The sequence below is a fragment of the Mustela nigripes genome, chromosome 4, assembly GCF_022355385.1.
Source record: "Mustela nigripes isolate SB6536 chromosome 4, MUSNIG.SB6536, whole genome shotgun sequence".
In the NCBI taxonomy this organism is placed as follows: Eukaryota; Metazoa; Chordata; class Mammalia; order Carnivora; family Mustelidae; genus Mustela; species Mustela nigripes.
The window spans coordinates 115,698,737-115,718,986 of NC_081560.1; the positions used below are offsets into that span (position 1 = coordinate 115,698,737).

Sequence of the window (20,250 nt, forward strand, 5' to 3'; positions counted from 1 at the left end):
TGTGGTCTGGTATTTAGAGATATCGTCCTCAAGTAAGTTTGTACATACACTGGATTTGGGAATGTGTATTAATAATGAATGATAAGGCACTAAGTAGAAATGTTTAAAACGTGCCAAAATTTTTCCGAGACAATTTACATTTTGTCAACAAGCTTGGAGATTTTCACTTTTAATATACTAGAAACCTCATAATGGAAAGTGGCCTGGACCTCTCTAGCCCTTCAAGATGCTCTGATGGAGAGATATGGGAACATCAAATAGAGAGCTTCACCTGTGGGGCTTAGAGCACATGCTCAGAACACAGTGAGACATGGATCTGCAGAGAAGTCAGGTACAAGGACCTGTACTTCACAAAATATGGAGCCACTGCTATGGGAAAGAAAATAATGGGGGTGTAGAGGTGGGTTAAGATGCAATTTTCAAATCCTACATAAGCCGAGATATAAATACTACATATGAGAGGATCATAAAAGTATGAAAATTTCAGTCAGAGAAAGTCCAAAAAAATTTCAAGTTTATATTACACTGTATAAATTTATCTACATAATGCTCATTCTTCTCAAGAAAATATTCTCCAGGCCTTATTATTTTGGAAGCTTCTCATTAATTTTGCTGCTTAAACAGCAAAGGGAAGTCTGAGGAAGAACAACATCGGGTCAGGCCTGTCATATTAAATACTCAGGATGCAGTAACAATTTCAGTTACTAAAAGGAAGTCCTCCTTAAAGCAAAAGAGATGTTGGCCGAGGTTGAAAGCAAAGTGGACCTTAGGCTGAAACATGTAACTACTCTAGAATTTACATACCATGGGAGCATCAACCCATCAGCAAAGGTCACCTTGACCTTTCTGTTAGTGACTCTCAAGATCTAATGACCACAGGAATCAGTAGAGGATCTGTCAACAAACGCAGATTTGAACTCAGAAGTGGAGGCAACCAAGGCTGCGGTGGTCCCAGAACGGTGTTTTGGGGAACAGGACATTCTATGATCAAAGCACAAAATCTCAGAAACAGGATATTCTAAATAATCAGAACTCCACTTTGGTAAATTTTAGTTTTCTTTGTAATCCTGAGCATCTATTTTGTGCTTTTTAAAACCTTACAATCTTGGAACACTGCATCAAAAACTAATGATGTAAGAAACAAAAACAAAAACTAATGATGTATTATTGTATGGTGACTGACATAACACAATAAAAAATTTTAAAGAATAAAATAAAATGAAACCTTACGAAGACAAGCAGTCAATAGGCTTTCTCAGGTTGCCCACGGAGTCTTCAACACAAAAATTTCTTTAGACTATCTGAATTCAACCCTTATCAGATGCATTTGTTCAACACATCTATTTCTCTGAGCATCAGGCACTTGGGCCCTGGTGAGCAACATTCTGGATAAATTACCATCCAGTGACAGGGAACACAAGTAAGCAAGACATATCACCACACGAGCTTCATTTATTTTCTTCTGAGAAAAAAATGAGGGGCACAGAACAGACACTCTTTCCATGTGTAATATCCTACGCTTCCATCACCTGAGCCCCAGAGAGAAAAAAAGGAAAAGGCTCACATTAAATAAATAAATAATGCACTGGTTGATGCCATCATTAGCTTGGAAATATTTATGGTCACGGTCCTTCTTAGCTATAGATATTTTTATGCAACTTGAGGCAATTCAGCAACTTATTCTACCACCAAAACACCTAGCATCTCTTATCAGAAATTCAGAGATGGGGCGGGGAAGAGGTACGGAAATTCTTAGGAAGCCCGAAAGAGTCTTCTTCACGCATCTGTCATCACTCTTTAGATCGTGGGGCTCTGTTCTTCCTTTCAGACGTTTGTTTGGCAATGTTCTCATGGATCTTAAAAACAAACAAAAAAACCCTATTTCTATAGGTGACCTAATTAAGAAAAAATTAGTCAAAACAATCAACATTTCCAAGCAGGCAATCTAATCCATGGACTGAAGACTTCTGTGCATACCAGGCTGATTTTACATCTTTCTAAATCAGTAAAGCTTGTTTTGTATGCTTTACCTTGTCTTGTTTAGTTTGAAATAGATTCACAGTCAGAATACCTACTTGACCATGTTTTCTCTATTTTAAATTGTCTATTTCTCTTATATTTAAGCTGCTTTGCCCAAGTCTTCTTGAAAAAACAAGTAGTCCAATAGGAGCAAAGGAATTTCTTTGTCCTTTCGGATAGCCCTACAAAGGAGATTAAGATATCATTCTATATTAGAATACGAAATAGCCAGATGAGAAAGGACAGTATTTGGATGAGTGATTTACAACCATCTCTAGGAAAAAGACTCATTATTCCTGGGAAATCATGCAGGGAGGTCCAACTTATAAAGCAGAGGAGGACGGAGCCTGGGGGCTCCCAGTACCCAACACAGCACCCTTGCCCGTCCATGAGGCACCTCTGCAGAGCACAGGCTGCAAATCAGTCACTTACAGTCCATCCATTTTAACCCAGTTAGCACCCCAACAGTTATGAGCTATAGTAGAGTACCAAATGCACATTTTGATGGTTTAACCTCAGCTCATCACTGCTCCTGGATGAAAAACAGATCAAGGTCAATGGACACCAATGACAAAAAGTCATAAAATCAATGACTAGAAATATTTATTTAGAATAGTTGGTTATAAGGACTGTGTTTTTCAGCCAAAGTTCTTAACTTGTTTCCTTTGAAAGACACCAGCGACTTCTCAGAATGTGAACCTGGCTTTCCAGGACAAGCCTTTATTTAAAATCAGCTACCTACTCCCTTCATGCTCCCTTTCTGATTTTCTCTTCTGATTAAGTTATCTGCCTTTTCCTTAACCTTTCTCAATAAGTACAAACCTTCCAGGTAAATAGTGGCGGTAACTCATAAGCAATTCTTACATGTACCATTCAAGGAGCTACAAGTCTTGCTTGGATCAAAGCATTTAATCCTGTTAACACCTCTGTGAGCCAGATTTATCATCACCTTACTGCAGATGAAGAAACTGAGGGTTTTGCAAAGTTATGTGATTGGCCCAGGATCATATTTACACCAACAAACAAAATATATAGACACACAGCCCATTTTTAGTTATCCAGTTGTATGTAGATTATTCCAACTGCTATAGTCCAAAGACCTTTAACTCCGGCACTTCTTGCCTGTATGTACTTTCTCTAGATCCTTCTAATCAACCACAGTGGCAACATGAGATTATAATTAATTAACCATATCTGTATCTTATACCCTAAACAGTAACACATACTTACTGCCTTTGTAATATTCTCAAACATTGCCCTAGGTGTTTGGTTCATTTCTTCCACTAGTTCTTTGACGGTAGTAACCACACACAATGTGCCCTTGGTCCTTCCTGTACTTTCTACGACATGCTAGGTGCTCAGAGATGAGCACTATAAGCACTGAGTCTGTTATCCAATGAAAGAGAAATCTTAACAGTCTGGTTGGCCACTGTGTGTAGCTCTCAAAGAGGTTACCAGAAGAGGAACTTGCATAAAAGGGCTAAAAGGGGAGGCGCCTGAGTGGCTCAGTGGGTTAAAGCCTCTGCCTTCAGCTCAGGTCATGATCTCAGGGTCCTGGGATCAAGACCCGCATCAGGCTCTCTGCTCAGCGGGAAGCCTGCTTCCCCCCCTCTCTCTCTGCCTGCCTCTCTGCCTGCTTGTGATCTCTGTAAAATATCAAATAAATAAATAAATAATCTTTAAAAAGAAAAAAAGGGGGCTAAAAGGTATCTCGAACATAACTTGTGGATTTCATTAATCATGAGGTTTATTGATTTCTAAAAGCAAGAGAAGGTGAGCCTCATGCATTAGGATTATTGGTCTTATTTGTATAGTGCTTTTTCAATCAAACCATATTCAAATTCATTATCTCATTGCTTCATCCCAGGAACCTTGTGTTAAGTATAATCATCATCATGTTGCAAGTGAGAAAGCTAGAATTCAGGCAATTACACGCCTCTCTCTGAAAAGTGGTAGCAGAATTGATTCGAGAAGCCACAGCCCTGGCGAGATTGCCCATTTTCTACTCCTTCAGTGGAAAGTACAAGTCATATGACAAAAAACATGCATGGTTATATGCCAAAATCAAAATAAGATCTGTAGATCTTTAAAAGCATTCATGGACTATTTTTAGCTGTTATTGGTTTCCATGTAAAATACAACTCAAAATGTCTATCTCCTGATCAAGACATACAGCACCTTAATGCACAGCATATGCACACAGCAAGGGCTTAATAAATGCTTATTTGACAAATTGACACACTTGTCCTAGAAATGTGGAGGGTGCCTGTTTCCACCTCCATTGGTTAAGAGACAAAAGGAGAGAAATGCTCCAGGCCTCCCTTTAGCAAGGCAATGTTAGCTGTTCCATTTAATACTCCCTGTCAGTTACAAGAACACTGTTTCATCATTTCCCTGTCTTATTACCTCTTTCCACAATGCAAGTAAAACAAAACTGTTCTTTTCTCAAAACTGGAACTAAATGGGTTGGTAAGTGAAAGTGACTTCCAATACCCCCAAACCCAATTGAACTCCCATATTCATGGAGCAGGGGGTACCAACTACCTACTTAATCCTAAATTCATTACACATAAATAATATTCTGATTTATGCCAGTCGGAATACACTTTCTATAAATCAGTCTGTGCTTAACTGAAGCAATGTTTTACTTCTGATTTTTATTTCAATTATCATCCACTATGGTGTTTGGAATTTTTTTTATAGAAATAGACATGTAATACCCCCATTTATACCTGTTCACTTTCTTTCTTTTTTTTTTTTTTTTTTTTTTTAAGATTTAAGTAATCCCTTACACCCAAAGTGGGGTTTGAACTCACGACCCCAAGATCAAGAGTCATATGCTCTACTGACTGAGCCAGTCAAGCGCTCCTATTTGTCTAATTACTTTTTCAACCTTAAAATAAAAAGAATATTTTGCACTGGCTTCCTTCATACTCCGATTGACTTCACCCTTCTGCAAACTTTGGTCCAGGATTATTCTTTGGCAAAAGTTCACTAAATAACTTAAGTCAAATATATCATGGCCTCGCCACAGAAATAAAATACACTTATGAAGTTGAAATAAGACCTTCTTCTTCCCTTCTCCCATTGCTAACCCCTGCCCTCTGAAAAAATGTCGTGTAGATGAGAGAGGGAAACTCATTGTGTCCATTTCTCTTTTCTCAACAGGTACGAGCTTCTCGTATAACCACCTGCTTTCATAGATGTCAGAATTGGTACTCAGAACCTCCTTAATATAGCCTTCTTCACTGGTCCACAGAATTTTGAACTCCTGATTCGACCGCATTTCCATGCCGTTGGTACAATAATCTAAGAACAGGTGCTCTCAGGCTCACAAAGACACGAGCGAACGGTACCAGGGAAGCCTAAACCTGGGAAACCGCACTTCCACAAAGGTCACATTATTCCCCTACTTAGGGAGTTATTTGTCACTTGTCAAGAAGAGATACGGACTTATCTCTAAGTAAATTCCCTAGATCCTTCGCAGTCTACAGAGAAAGCAGGATTGGCCTGCACTTGATCCCACTGCCAAACACATGACCGCATGGGCCCACTTACCAGGTACCGCTCAGAGGACACACTGACCAAGATGAGGTCATCTCCGACCCGAACCTTCTCTCCTTCCGACCGCTGCTTGGAGGCGGGATGAATGGTCCACCAGCAAGCCTCCCCTGCAGGATGAACACAAAGAGGCACCTCTCACTATGAAATCTGTCTTTCTTGCCAGCAGCTCCAAAATGAAAGAGGAAAATAAAACAAGGCTTCCAAATCAGTCTCCTGACAAATGAATAAAACCATCCTTCCCACAGCTTCCCGAAGTTTGAAACTGACAGTAAATTCATCTTGCAGACCACGAAAATCAAAAGACTGAGGCCAAATTAACTCAGGATAAAGACATACTGAAATGCAAAGATTCTCCTCATGGAACCCCGCTGTGGCATTTTGCAAAGTGAGGTTTGGTGTCTTCCCCCCTCTAAAAAGCTATTTATGCTACCATTAGGCCAAACTTACCAGTCATGCTGACCTTCCTGCATTCTTTACATAATCCCATGTTCACTGCTCTCTGTACAAATATCTAGTTTTCTGGCACATGATTTTCAAAAGGACTTGGGGTGTTGTAATGCAACAGTTGTGTTGTATCAATTTTAAAACTCTGTACTTGTGGGAGATACAGATTAAAAATAGATACAGTGTTGTCACTGAAATTTTACTATTCTGTGCCTTGTTTTTATTCTTTATTTTAATGGGTGGTAGTTTCCACTAAACTAAGGGTAAAATTATATAAAAGAATCCTACTATAGAAGGATACATTATAAAAATAACTGGGTACACATTAAATCAAATAATTTTTTCTAGAACTAGTCGAGCATAAGCCTCCTGAGCCACATAACAATTCATTCTCCAGGCCCATTAGCTACAGTATAAATTTATATAAACAATTCTTCAACCTGTTTATAGTTCCTTTTAGAATGCAAATGCAAGCTCTATCCAAAAATGAGAATAGTTTTTCGGTGGTATCTGTTATCTAATACTTACTCCATCCCTTTCACCAGCTTTATTGTTTTTCCCTAATACTTGGTTTTTTTCTTCTTTGCTAATTCCCCAATGCCAGAATATAAGTTTCGTAACAGCAGGAATTTTATGTGTTTTGTTCATTGGGGTTTCCCCAGCTCCTACTAGCATACTACAGGCACTAAATAAAAATTCAATTTGCATAAATGGGTAAATTAATCATCCAGTAACATTTCTCAAGCATTCTTACAGCCAGTCTGCAATGAACCCTGGGATGCTTTTCTTAGACAAACCATAGTCCTACCTGAACGTCACCTTACAGGACTCATTATTCATTCAATTCACATTTTTAGAGTTGCAGGGAGTTTTCATTCATTTACTCAAACAATTATAAAGCACCCACTATTTGTCAATCATTGCTCTAGTAGCTGGGGATGCATCGATAAACAAGGAAGAAAAAATCATCTGCCTTAGGAGTTTAATTCCGATCAAAGCACATAAGAAATAAGAAATATGATAATAATGCAGCAATTCAGATGAAGTAAAAAGCTATGGGGAAAATAGTAGTATAAATGGATCAGACGTAGGCAGAGGGACCTCATTTTGTTGTTTTGACTTATATAATCATCTCAGTGTATGAAAACAAATTCTAGATCATGCATGTTCTTTACTCCTTTTGAGAAAGAGAACTGAAGACTTTTTCATCTAACTGTTGCTGAAGGATATCAAAAGAGAAAAATTTTTTTAACAACTAGCAAAGACACAGAGGAATGACTGAGCTTCTATAAAATGAAATAAAAATCAAAAATAGTATTTATCTTGGGGAGCCTGGGTGGCTCAGTTGGTTAAGTGGCTGACTCTTGGGTTCAGCTCAGGTCGTGATCTCAGGGTCCTAGGATGAGTCCCATGAGGGGCTCTGCACTCAGGGGGGAGTCTGCTTCTCCCTTGCCCTCTGCCCCTCCGCCACTCTCCCTCCCTCTAAAATAAATAAATAAAATCTTAAAAAAGAGAGAAAAATAAAATAATACTTATCTTTTTGGTGTCTAGAATTCTGGAATTTTCATGCATAATGATGTACTGGTCTCTTAAGAGTTAATTAGGTTGGTGACTATTACTTTATTTTTATCCATTTGTTGTCTCAAAACTATAGAGTACAAGAAAGTATTTTTTAAAGATTTTATTTACTTGAGAGAGAGAAAGAGAGCAAGAGAAAGCACGAGTTGGGGTGGGGGTGGCAGAGGGAGAGGGAAAAGCAGGATCCCAGCTGAGCAGGGAACCCAATGTAGGACTCGATCGCAGGACTGCTGTATCACAACCTGAACCAAAGGCAGAGCTGAGCCAAAGGTAGATCCTTAACTGACTGACTCACCCAGGCTCTCCTGGGAAAGTATTTTTTAAAATACGAATAGGAAAAAAATAAAACAAAATACGAATGGGGGTAGATGTGGGGGCAAAGCTTGATCCCACCTCTGAAAGGAACTACTTAATAGGAGTTGGTCTATTGCCCTCCTTTTATTTCTACTTGGTCTTTTACTTATTTTTAATTCTAAAAGCCATGCATGCTCATTGTAAAAGATTAAATAATCACATTGAACATAGCTGTATAAAATGTAACAGAATAAAAAATAGGGCCCCTGTCCTCCTATTTCGATTTTCTGAAAGGATAAATGTGTTTATGTATACATTTTGGTTCGAAATATAAAAATACATGTATATTCAGACAGATCTGTAGCCCTCTGGACACAGAAATGAAGCACTTTCATTTTCTATCTTTTTTGTCTCAATAGTGATATTAAGTATGTTTCATTTTTTAGACAAACTATTTTTAAGATAAAAGAAAAAAGAGGTTTGCAGGCTATTTCACAAGCAGATCAGTGCACACTAATACAGTTAACAGCCAGTAAATCCGGTAATAAGTATGGTTTTTCTAGCCAAATCCCTAATAAGAATAAGGTCTGAGATACAATTTAAACATCCAGCTAATTACATGGCAATGACAAACTAACAGGAACAACATACACTTCCTTCTTCTACTAAAAACTTTCCTTAGAAAGGCATTCATTTTTGTCTTCCTGACCCCGAACATAAGAACATTTATCTACTGTATCTCTATATCTTACATCTTCCAGTTCCATCCCTGCCACATTCTCTTGGAACGCAGCCTCTTCCGGGAACAAGGTACTCACCTGTTGTGTCCTCTTGCAAGCCAACATCAAAGGCCAGTTTATCAGTTGAAGACCGGGAGGTGGACAGGCAGCACAGATACTAGAAGATACAGAATCAGTCGTTGTCACTGAGCATTTTTAGTCCCATGGGGGTCTAACTCTGAGTTTGCTACCAGTAAATCTCTGCTCTATCAGTCTTCTCCTTCACATCTGGACGCTTCTGTGCAAAACCCAGGTTCTTCATCAGGAGGTGGAACAACACTTAAACAACATTCAGTAGGAGATGAGCTCCCCCCTCCCCACACATGAACAACTGAGGAAATGTGTTCTGTTGGTAGAAGACGACACCTAACTGGGGATATGTCTGTACATCTCTCGCTGTATGAGGTATTCATGATCCTAAGCAGAAATACAACCTGATCTGACAGTTGGAAATCTTCCTTCCCACCAGAAATTTGAAAACAATTCACTCTCATCTTCTAGTTTCATTTTCATTTTTAAAATCTTAACTCTCTGAAATCCATCTGGAATTTATTTTGTTGTGCAGCATGTGACCTCACTCCAGTGAGATTCTCTCCCGTGTGCCTGTGTGTAGGTTTCCCCAAGAACAATCCAGTTCTTGCAACACCATCATCTCCTTACATCTCCCCCTCCTCCTTCAGTTTCCTTAACTGTATTGTTGGACATGAAGTTTAGGATAAGTCAGTTGAACTCCCTTAACCCCATTCCAACTTCAAAAACCTTGGTAATTGGTGTAAGAATGAGGACACAAGCTGGTGAGGAAATGGAGAAAGGGAAACCCTCTTAAACTGTTGGTGGGAATGCAGGCTGGTGCAGTCACTCTGGAAAACAGTATGGAGGTTCCTCAAGATTTTAAACATAGAGCTATGACCAGCAATTGCACTACTGGGTATTTACCCCAAAGATACAGATGCAGTGAAAAGAAGCAGCAATGTCCACAACAACCAAACTGAGGAGCCGAGATGCCCTTCAATGGAAAAATGGATAAAACAGATAAAAAAAGATGTGATATCACACACACACACATACACACACACACACACACACACACACACACACACACGATGGAATACTATGCAGCCATCAAAAAAGAACTCTTGCCATTTGCAATGACGTGGATGGAACTAGAGGGTATTAGGCTAAGTGAAGTAAGTCAATAAGAAAAAGACAAATTTTGGAGACAAACCATGAGAGACTCTTAATCTCAGGAAACAAACTGAGGTTTGCTGAAGGGGAGGGCAGTAGGGACGGGGTGGCTGGGTGATGGACACTGGGGAGCGTATGTGTTGTGGTGAGTGCTGTGTGTTGTGTAAAACTGATGAGTCACAGACATGTACCCCTCAAATAAATAATACATGTTAATAAAAAAATTTTAACTAAAAAAATAAGACTAGGCAATGAAGGAAGAAAAAAAAAAGAACGAGAACACAAGGATGAACATAGCATGAGCTCAAGATACACTACCATCCACAGCAACGAGTGCGCTGTCAGCAAGAACAGGAGCCCTGCAAAGAGTAGTCAGAGCCAATTCCAGGCACCGAGCAAGCCCAGATCTCCCAGAATCACTGGACAAATAATGCAAAGTCTAGAAAAGTCTTACTGGGAAACTGGTCCATCCACCTCAGTGGGTGTCTGAGTGTGAGAAGGGAGCAGATGAACCAATCAGGGGACAGATGTGCTGATATATTAAATGGAAGTCAGTGTCACTGGGATATAAATCAAATTCACCTGGAAAGTCCAATTTCTGTCGCTTGACGACAAAACACTGGCTCCTAAGGTTATAGAAAGATATTGAGGGTCCCAGTGTAGAAATGTGAGCCTGACCTTGAGAAAGGCTGCCTGAGATTTACAGACTTTAGATGTAAACATATTAAATGTCTGCTTTTATCCTATTAAAGTCTTCTACGATATTTTGCAATAATATTACAGTACTAGGTACTGTGACTATTAACACATTTTCTCGTCCAATAATGTTCACAACAACTATGAGGTAAGTACCATAATTATTCCACTAAACGTTCATTAAGTTCCATAAGGACAAGGACACGATCTTCTTCACAACAATATACAGCCTCTTGAACAGTGTATAGCACACAGTAGGTGCTAAATAACATTTAAATGAATAAAATATTAAAATGCAATTAGAGACTCCAAAGAGTTCTCCAAGGCTGAACAGCATATAGGAAAGTGAGCCTAAACCTAGATCTACTGACCAAGTCCAGGCTCCTAACGCAATACGTATAAAGGGTACTTTTCTTAAAACAGTCCCTTATGTTTATTATTTCATGTTTTTTTCGTGTTTTGACTGGTATTAGAAACAGAATTCTTTCCATGAACTTTTAATGCACTATTGCTCTATGTAACTGTATTTACATATTTATCTAGTATCCAGCCTCTTTACTAGAGTATATGCCTTAATTTTATTTCGTATCTTGCTGTGTCAGCCAAGATTTCTGGAACAATGTTGAAGAGATGTTTTTGGTTTTGTTTATTTTTATGAGTTAGTTTTGTCAAGAATCACTTTAGTGTTTGACAATTAAAATTGATGTTGGTTACTGATTTGATGTTTATATTTTCCTTATCACTGAGAAATTAATCAATGCTTAGTTTTATTAGAAATGGATCTTGAGGGGCGCCTGGGTGGCTCAGTTGGTTAAGCCACTGCCTTCGGCTCAGGTCATGATCTCAGGGTCCTGGGATCGAGGCCCGCATCGGGCTCTCTGCTCAGCAGGGAGCCTGCTTCCCTCTCTCTCTCTCTCTCTCTGCCTGCCTCTCCATCTACTTGTGATTCTCTCTGTCAAATAAATAAATAAAATCTTAAAAAAAAAAAAAAGAAATGGATCTTGAGTTTTAATAAATCCCTTTTCAGTGCCTATTAAGATGATTGTTATTTTTCTTATTTGATTCTATTTATATGATGAAGCACATTAATAGAAAGGATATTATTAAGGTATCATTAAAATCATATCTATACTTTTCCTATACTTCTCTTCCTATACTTCTGAATTAACTAGAACTTTAAGTCAGATGTTCACACTGGTATTTGTGATTAATACTGATAATTTTTTATGTTTTCAGTATTGATAGTAAGGTTATGCTTAGTCACCTGTTTTGATTTAAATAATATCAGAATTATCTCCTTCCTAAAAGGAATAATCAATTATATTTTACTTCTAAAGGTTGGACCCTCATGTATTCACAAAAGTTATACTGATGAAAAGTTTAAATGATGTAGAAAATGCTTATGCTAAAACAATATGTTTTAAAAATCAGGACATAAGTTGCTTATACAGTAAGATCTCAATTACATAAAATTCTTGTAACAGAAAAGATTACAATTTGTTAGAAATCCCCACACTTTCTCTCATTAAGATGATCGTGAAGAACTGTGTCTTCAGTAATTTCCAAATTTCATAAAATGAGTATGAGCTGTTTATATAACTTAATAAAGCTTTTAAAAGAATAGAATAAAACTTTTACATATAAAATAAATGAAATGTATCATTTGACATAACATAAAAATATACAGAAGTGCACAAACATATACCTACACAGACAGATGGAAATGTGTATGGGTATCTATATGTATAAGGATAACCCATGTGGATATGGCTTTTTTAATCTTATCTGTTTCTTTAATCATATGAGTTAATTTTCTAATAAATGAACCATTTAAAAATAATAAGAACTGAGAAATACTTCTTGACTCTTATGCCTCCCTCCTCCTAAAACCAGTCTATTAAAAGAGACTAAAAAACAGGAGTCACAAATGATAGAAATGAAGGACTTTACAGGTCATCAAAGCTAATTCTTATTTTATAAATGAGAAAATTAAACCAGGGACAAAGATATTAAAGAACACATACAATTACAGAACTCATTAATACATCCCTTGAAAAGCCATTACCAATGTCTCCTGATGATTTATGTCTAAATGGACCATCTGAGAGAGGATACCAACATGCCTACTCACCATGCCACTGTAGGAATGGCGGAGCAATATGGCATGTCCATAGAGGAGTGTCCGATGACCACCACCTTGAGCAGTCTGTGGGGAAAAAAAGAGGGGTCGACAAGGAAAAAAAAAAATAAAAGAGTAATCATAACTAAGTCATTAAGATACTCTCTTGTTATCAAGGAAAAGTTTAATAGGAAAGAACTAAGTAAAACTAAGCAAAGTTATATCAAAGAATATTTAAATGGGAATAGGCTACCAAGAAAATCTCTACTGTGGGTCAGCAGTTGATCCAGTCCTCAAAGAATGAACTTGACTTGGGCATAATTTATAATTATTTATTCATAGTTATTTATTATCTCTATTTCCCATCATATTGTGATCTGCATCAGGTAGGGACTATGGTACTTTATTCACCACCAACCCCCCCAGGTTCCTAGCAAAATGCCTGGCACACAGGAAGGATAAATATCTGTTCAATGAGTGACTCTTCCTAAAACACAGTTTTGATCAAAGCATCTATTGATTTAAAATTTTTTCACGCCCTTCAACTGTTTTTTAAAAAGAGTTCACATTTTTTATATGAAATTGAGGAAGGCTTCTCAAAATTTAGCATGCTTATAAATCACCAGGAGAGCTTAGCATAAAGAGTGAGGATACTAAACTGTGTATACTTTAAGAAGTGAAGAAAACACATTAATATCTACTACTACTATACTTTTCACTCAGGATATCTTCCTCCCCATTGTTCCATACAATTTCTAAAAATGACTTTATTTTCATGTTATATTTAAAAGACCTCAAAACCATTCTTACAACAGGTATGGAAAGGTATTCCAATAAGAAAAACTGTTTAAAAAAAAAAAAACAGGGAAAAAAGAGTAAAAGAGAAAAATCTATTTTGCAAAATCACATTCCTCCTCAGAACAAGGCCCTCTTTAAAAAGTACTTTCATTTTTTTAAATAATATGTTCTATTTAGTGTGGCTAAGGATAATTTTATCCACTTAGTCTGATTTGGATCACTTTGATAGAGGAGTTTACCTTTTCATGCCAGATGTGGGCTCCAAAGCCTTAAAATACTGATGAATTTGAACAATACTGGACAGTCAGAACAATCAAAGCAAAATTTTTCAGAAATGCAGGACAAGGCCTTAGATTTAACCCAAAAGTGGCAAGTGCTCCTTTTACTCTAAAGATTGCCCAGAGTACATACATACACTGTGTATGTATGTGTGTACACACACACACGTGCACGCATACACATGCACACACAAAGGTAAATGTTCAAACTGGTTAAGCTAAAACAGATATGGAGTGTCATAGAGTCTGAATTTTCTTTCAACTACAGACGTTACACAATTAGACAATTACAGATATCTACGCTATCGATTTCCTCACTACTTAAATACAAATCAACGCCACAGATTTAGTTTTAACAGAACTCCTGTAAAAGTATGCAGATAATCCACACTAAATCAACTTCGTTACTTAAGAGAGCACTATTAACACAAAGTGAATGCAATTTCTGTCACAGGGTCTGCATCACTCTTCCTCCAACTTATCATTTTTAAAGATACTGTTCTAACTCGTTCTGAATCAGAAAAAATGTGTAATTTCCACTTGAGCAGATTGGATAATCTGTTCATTCAACAAACATTTCTCAAAAAAAAAAAAAAGTGTATGTGAGAATCATCGAAAGAGTCACCTTGGTTCTTTTCTGTGATTTTTATTTCGTCATGTTAATTTTTTTGTTAAATTTGGCCTGCTCCTTGCTTTATTTTAAGTGAGCAAATATTTAGGGACTTCTCCTGCTGTAGGGAACTTCTGGTAGCCACTTTTAGGGTTATTCCTTCAAGACTCTACAATATTGTGCCTTATGTGGGCTGTTGGACTCCCCTAGACCAATTTCAATAAGAAAAAGATCATCACTGCTGGGTGGTATATCACAAGCAGTTGTAATTCAGGATCCTGGAAAAAAGGTCCATTTTCCCTTTAGTCCTCCAAAACTACACCTGTAAGCGCTCAGCTATATGACCATATTACGCTATGAGAACCCTCTAAGACCAGCTAGATAGGAGTCAATCAAGCTCATGGAGAAGGAAGCTCAGGGCTGGCCTGCCTTTCCAGATCACACACAGGAAAACACAATCTTGGCTTTTTTTTCCCCTCTTTTTGAAATTAACGTGGGTAAAGTAAGGAGGGCTTTCAAATGTATCAACTGAAAAAAGGAATTAAATTTTACATAAGATGAACACACTTTCATTTCACACTAAAGCCATCTAAACTTTAACTAGTCCTGCTTTTTCCAGTAAGTATTATAGGAAAGAAACACTCTGTCCTAATCATTCAGAAGTATTGACTGCAAGGCTACACCTGATGCCAAGGGTATCATGCAGAACAAGCTCACATTGTATTTTCTTCTGCACTGAGGATCAACGTTTTCTCCAAAAAACTTAACTTATTCACTCAACAATTATATACTGGATCTCATGTAGTTTCCTTCCAATATCTGCACACTAACAGCAAAGAGAATTTTTTTTTTAAAGATTTTATTTATTTTATTCGACAGAGAGCGAGATCACAAGTAGGCAGAGAGGCAGGCAGAGACAGAGGGGGAAGCAGGCTCCCCGCTGAGCAGAGAGCCCGATGCGGGGCTCGATCCCAGGACCATGAGATCATGACCTGAGCCGAAGGCAGCGGCTTAATCCACTGAGCCACCCAGGCGCCCCAGCAAAGAGAATTTTTAACGTTAATGTATGAATAATGGTATGTTTCTTAATGCCTCCAACTATGTGATGGATTATCAGATCCTTTCCATCAAAGTAGTACCTGAAATTGACATGTCCCTCAGGTACATTTCCAAGTGTGACTTAGACCCTACCTGTCCCTGAAAATGCAGCTGTCAATCCACCGCCCCCAGCCCTGCCCATAGGATTCCTAGAGACTGTATTATGGTTGTGAGTTGGTAGCAGGCAGAACCACGACCCCGAAGTCAGCCTCTGTGAGAAGACAGGGGTCTCCTGTAGATGATGGGGTCCATGTAAAGGAGCTGCAGCCCTCTTAGGGAAAATAACAACAACAACAACAAAATTACCAACTGTCATCTCCAAACTCTCCGTACTTCTGATGTTGGGGAGCTAAGCAACAGTTATCACAAGGCAGAGTTTGACTTTTTGAAAATGACAGTGAAAAACGTGTTTTCAATTCTGTGTGTTGGTTTAGTCCCCTTACCCCCTGAAATGACCAGCAGAGTTAGGGATGCACAACGGTGTAAAAACCAACAGCTCAGCAGCTATAAATGGATAAGAGTCCAGAGCACACTCAAACAACACTGCTCTATGTATTCTAAACCAGCCTCAAGCTTTACAACAATTATCTTAACAGCAATTTAGTATTGATAGGCATTCCTATGCCTCTAGCTTGCCAAAGATGTCCAATTAGGGGACCCATATTATAGGTAAAAGCTTTCATGTAAATGCATCTACATTTACGTTTATTTAGAACAATATGCAGTCGATGGGCGTAATGTATTCATCTGTTATCCTCTGTGGGAAGGGAAACAAATTGGATCCCTGTAACCCCATTTGAAGTATTACTATTAGAAGGTTAAAATTTAAGAGCAGAAAAGCAGAAAAATAAAACTGTAACAGCAATGACTAAGATAAACTTAAGGGGTTTACACGCACATAAAAATCATTGATACTGTGCTTCTGTTGTTTGGGTTTTGTTTTCTTTTTCTGTTCTGTATTCTTTAAACATGTGTTTGTGTTATATATTGGCTTATTAACATGTCACTTGTATGGCTGCTGTTTAAAACTGTCTAATTTACTAACCACATACTATCTAAACATTTTAAGTTTTCTGTTTTTCTCATTTTTTCCTGTACAGAAATGCTATGTTAACAAATGGAGGACATTTCTCATAATTCCAGACCCTTATTATGCAAAGGTTGTTTTTGGTTTGTTTGTTTGTTTTTTAATAAGCCCAACTATAGAACTTCATAGCCCTTGACGGATAAGACATAACATGCTGTCTTAGAAGCAAAACAATGAACTCTTAACAGGAATTTATTACTACAGGTAATACTTAGTTAAGTCACCGAAATTTAAAACAACAAACAGCAAGGATAAGAAATTTGCATTACAGAACTTTGTTCACTGTGTTCAGCTATTTAAGTAGAGAAGCTTTACTGCTTACCTTGAAATACTAAAAGTAAAACTTGAGAAATGAGTTGTTCCAAGGAGAAAAATAGAAAAATATTTCCACGCTTAAGCTTTCAAATCACCTGAGAAACACACACGGGAATGGCTCAAGATCAACCAGAGCCACACAGAACTATGGAGCCGCAGGTTCTGGTCAACCGAGGGGTCCCCCAGCAGCTGGAGATACTCACAGGGCTGCCATCTTTAATAGTGAATCATATAACAGATTCATAGAATGACTGTAATAATGAGAAATCTGGCATCAGTGCAAAATAAATGTATCTGACAAAGCCAGCTGAACATTGTCAAGATAATCATTGCCACTGGATGGCTTAGTTCTGATTTGGGCTTAACCAAAAGCCTCTGAAGAGGGGGGCAGATTTAAGGTCGATGGCAGTAGTGACCAACCATTGTGCCAAGAGCACAAATGGGCTCCTGCCATCAGAAAGCATCTACTTCTAGGAGGTCAGATGATGCCTGTCCAGGTACGAAACCCAAAGCAAACCATGCCTGAAAAATGACAGCTGAAGAAAATTCAGCATTTTTCCCTTTTAAGTGGCTTAAAATACTCTAATTTCACACATAGCCCCTCTGCTCAAGATTCTAACCTTCCCAGATCATTCAGTGCAGGTAAGAAAAATAAACCACTGGGCTTCTGGCTTTGCAATTAAAAGGAATTAGAACCTAATTAAGTTATTTTAGATATGCTGCCTGGTTTTAATTGATTCTGCACATCATCTTGCTGTTTGCATTGATTTTTATATGAACCTGCTCTCATGAAAGAGCTTGGAACAGAAGTTTCAGGTAACTATTTCACTCACCTTCTTCCAAGGGATGAAACACTGGATGAGGGACTGATAGGGTAAAATGGCAAGATGATAAAAGGAGTATACTAACGGCCGATGTGGCAAGAAAAATGGAGTTTTTCAAACAAAATTTCACGGGCTGTGTATTACTAGGTGCAAAGATAGATTGGACATATTCAGGTTTTGCTACTATTTATACCATTTTCCCAGCTAAAATGCTTGTTTCATGATGTTTAACTAAGTAGTTAATGTCATCTACCCAGTGTTATGATTAGTCTCTTCTACTGAAAACTAATAGCTGCAGTTATGTGAAATTTTGGAAAATGTCTCATGTCCTTTTTGACAGATGTCTTTGAAGAAGTGTTCTGCTCTGTCATCCTATACAAACCGTCAAATTCCTAATGTTGACTAAAGGCGCAGTGGTTGGGACCCCACAAAGCTCCTGGATCAGAGTTTCTGAAAATGGTAATTACAGACTTAGCTAAGTAATGGACTAACATGAACACCTGGCATCCTTTATTACATGGTGCCTTTTAATTTATCTTAATGATGAAATTTATTTATTTCAGTCCCCCTTTTTAATCTACATCCAGAATTTTGATTTAGCAGGTCTCATAGTTTATATTTTTTAAATGATATGCCTTTGAATTTTTTAATTATATTAAGCCTTTACTAAGTGAATATATAAGTTTCTCTATTCTTTCCTCACTTTTAGGATAAAAAAATTAAATTTCATAAGTGGTATATGAGAAACAGGACAGGTACGAAAAAATGAAACAAAAAAGACCTCTAGTTTATGTCTAAAAACAATGACATTCTGCTCTTCTCCTTCTGCATATTTTCTTCAATAACATGACCATGTACTTTACTCTCCTCTTTGAGTTTGTCTCCTTTGAAAACCTATCCATTTTTCTAATTTGGTTAAGAAATGAAAAGAAGTTAAATTATTTTCACTTTGCCTGGGCTAGGTAATTCAATAGAATCTTCTTGGTGCCTCTTCTAATTTCCCACAGTATAAATTCCTACTGTATTCATGCAACACATCTTAAAACAAAATAGTCAATATAATCCAGATTGAAAATTCTTTTTTTTAAAGTAGGCTCCACACCCAGCACAGAGCCAAAGGTGGGGCTTGATCTCACTATGCTAAGAACAAGACCCAAGCTGAGATCAAGAGTTGGATCCCTAAGCAATTAGCCACCAGGCATCCCCCTATCCAGAGTGTAAACGCTAAAGGAAGCTGTTGAAAATATTTTTTTAATTAACATAAATTATTTGTTTCAGGGATATAGATCTTCTATTCATCAGTTTTACACAATTCACAGTGCTCACCATAGCACATACCCTCCCCAAAGTCCATCACCCACCCACCCTATCCCTCCAACTCCCCACCCCTCCCCTCCCCTCCAGAAACCCTCAGTTTGTTTCCTGATATTAAGAGTCTCTTATGGTTTATCTTCCTCTATGGTTTCATCTTCCTTCCTTTTTTCCTCCCTTCCCCTATCATCTTCTGTCTTGTTTCTTAAATTCCTCATATCAGAGATATCACATGATAATTGTCCTTCTCTGATTGACTTATTCCACTTAGCATAGTACCCTCTAGTGCCATCCATGATGCTGCAAATGACAAGATTTCATTTTTTGGTGGCTGCATAATATTCCACTCTGTGTGTGTGTGTGTGTATACACATATCTTATATTCTTTATCCATTTATATGTTGATGCACATCTAGGTTCTTTCCATTGTTTGGCTATTGTGGACATTGCTGCTATAAACATTGGGGTGCATGTGCCCCATCAGGTAACTACATTTGTACCATTGGGGTAAATACCCAGTAATGTGATTGCTGGGTCATAAGGTAGCTCTATTTTCAACTTTTTGAGGAACCTCCATACTGTATTCCAGAGTGGCTGCACCAGCTTGCATTCCCACCAACAGTGTTGGAGGATTCTCCTTTCCCCTCATTGTTGCCAAAATTTGTCATTCCTGACTTGTTAGTTTCAACCATTCTGACTGGTGTGAGGTGGTATCTCACTGAGGTTTTGATTTGTATTTCCCTGATGCCGAGGGATGCTGAGCACTTTTTCATGTATCTGTTGGCAATTTGGGTATCTTCTTTGCAGAAAAGTCTGCTCATATCTTCTGCCTATTTCTTGATTGGATTCTCTGTTCTTTGGGCATTGAGTTTGAAAAGTTCTTTATAGATTTTGGATATTAACCTTTTATCTGATAGGTCATTTGCAAATATCTTCTCCCATTCTGTCAGTAGTCTTTTGGTTTTGTTGACTGTGCCCTTTGCTGTGCAAAAGCTTTTGACCTTGACGGAGTCCCAATAGTTCATTTTTTTTTAATATAATTTTTTATTTTTTATAAACATATATTTTTATCCCCAGGGGTACAGGTCTGTGAATCACCAGGTTTACACACTTCACAGCACTCACTAAAACACATACCCTCCCCAATGTCCATAATACCACCCCGTTCTCCCAAACCCCCTCCCCCCAGCAAACCTCAGTTTGTTTTGTGAGATTAAGAGTCACTTATGGTTTGTCTCCCTCCCAACCCCC

The 20,250-nt window shown here is 37.9% G+C and overlaps 1 protein-coding gene across 7 annotated transcripts in view; it reads right to left on the reverse strand.

Moving 5' to 3' along the window:
• RYR2 (ryanodine receptor 2) overlaps positions 1-20,250 on the reverse strand; it is a 739,709-nt gene that overhangs the window by 404,946 nt on the left and 314,513 nt on the right. For all 7 annotated transcript variants that reach the window (XM_059397367.1, XM_059397365.1, XM_059397366.1 and 4 more), the window contains 3 exons: positions 12,691-12,765; positions 8,718-8,796; positions 5,578-5,690 (listed from right to left, as the gene is read on the reverse strand). In XM_059397367.1, the coding sequence (XP_059253350.1) occupies positions 5,578-5,690; positions 8,718-8,796; positions 12,691-12,765 (267 nt within the window). The remainder of the gene's footprint in view (positions 1-5,577; positions 5,691-8,717; positions 8,797-12,690; positions 12,766-20,250) is intronic.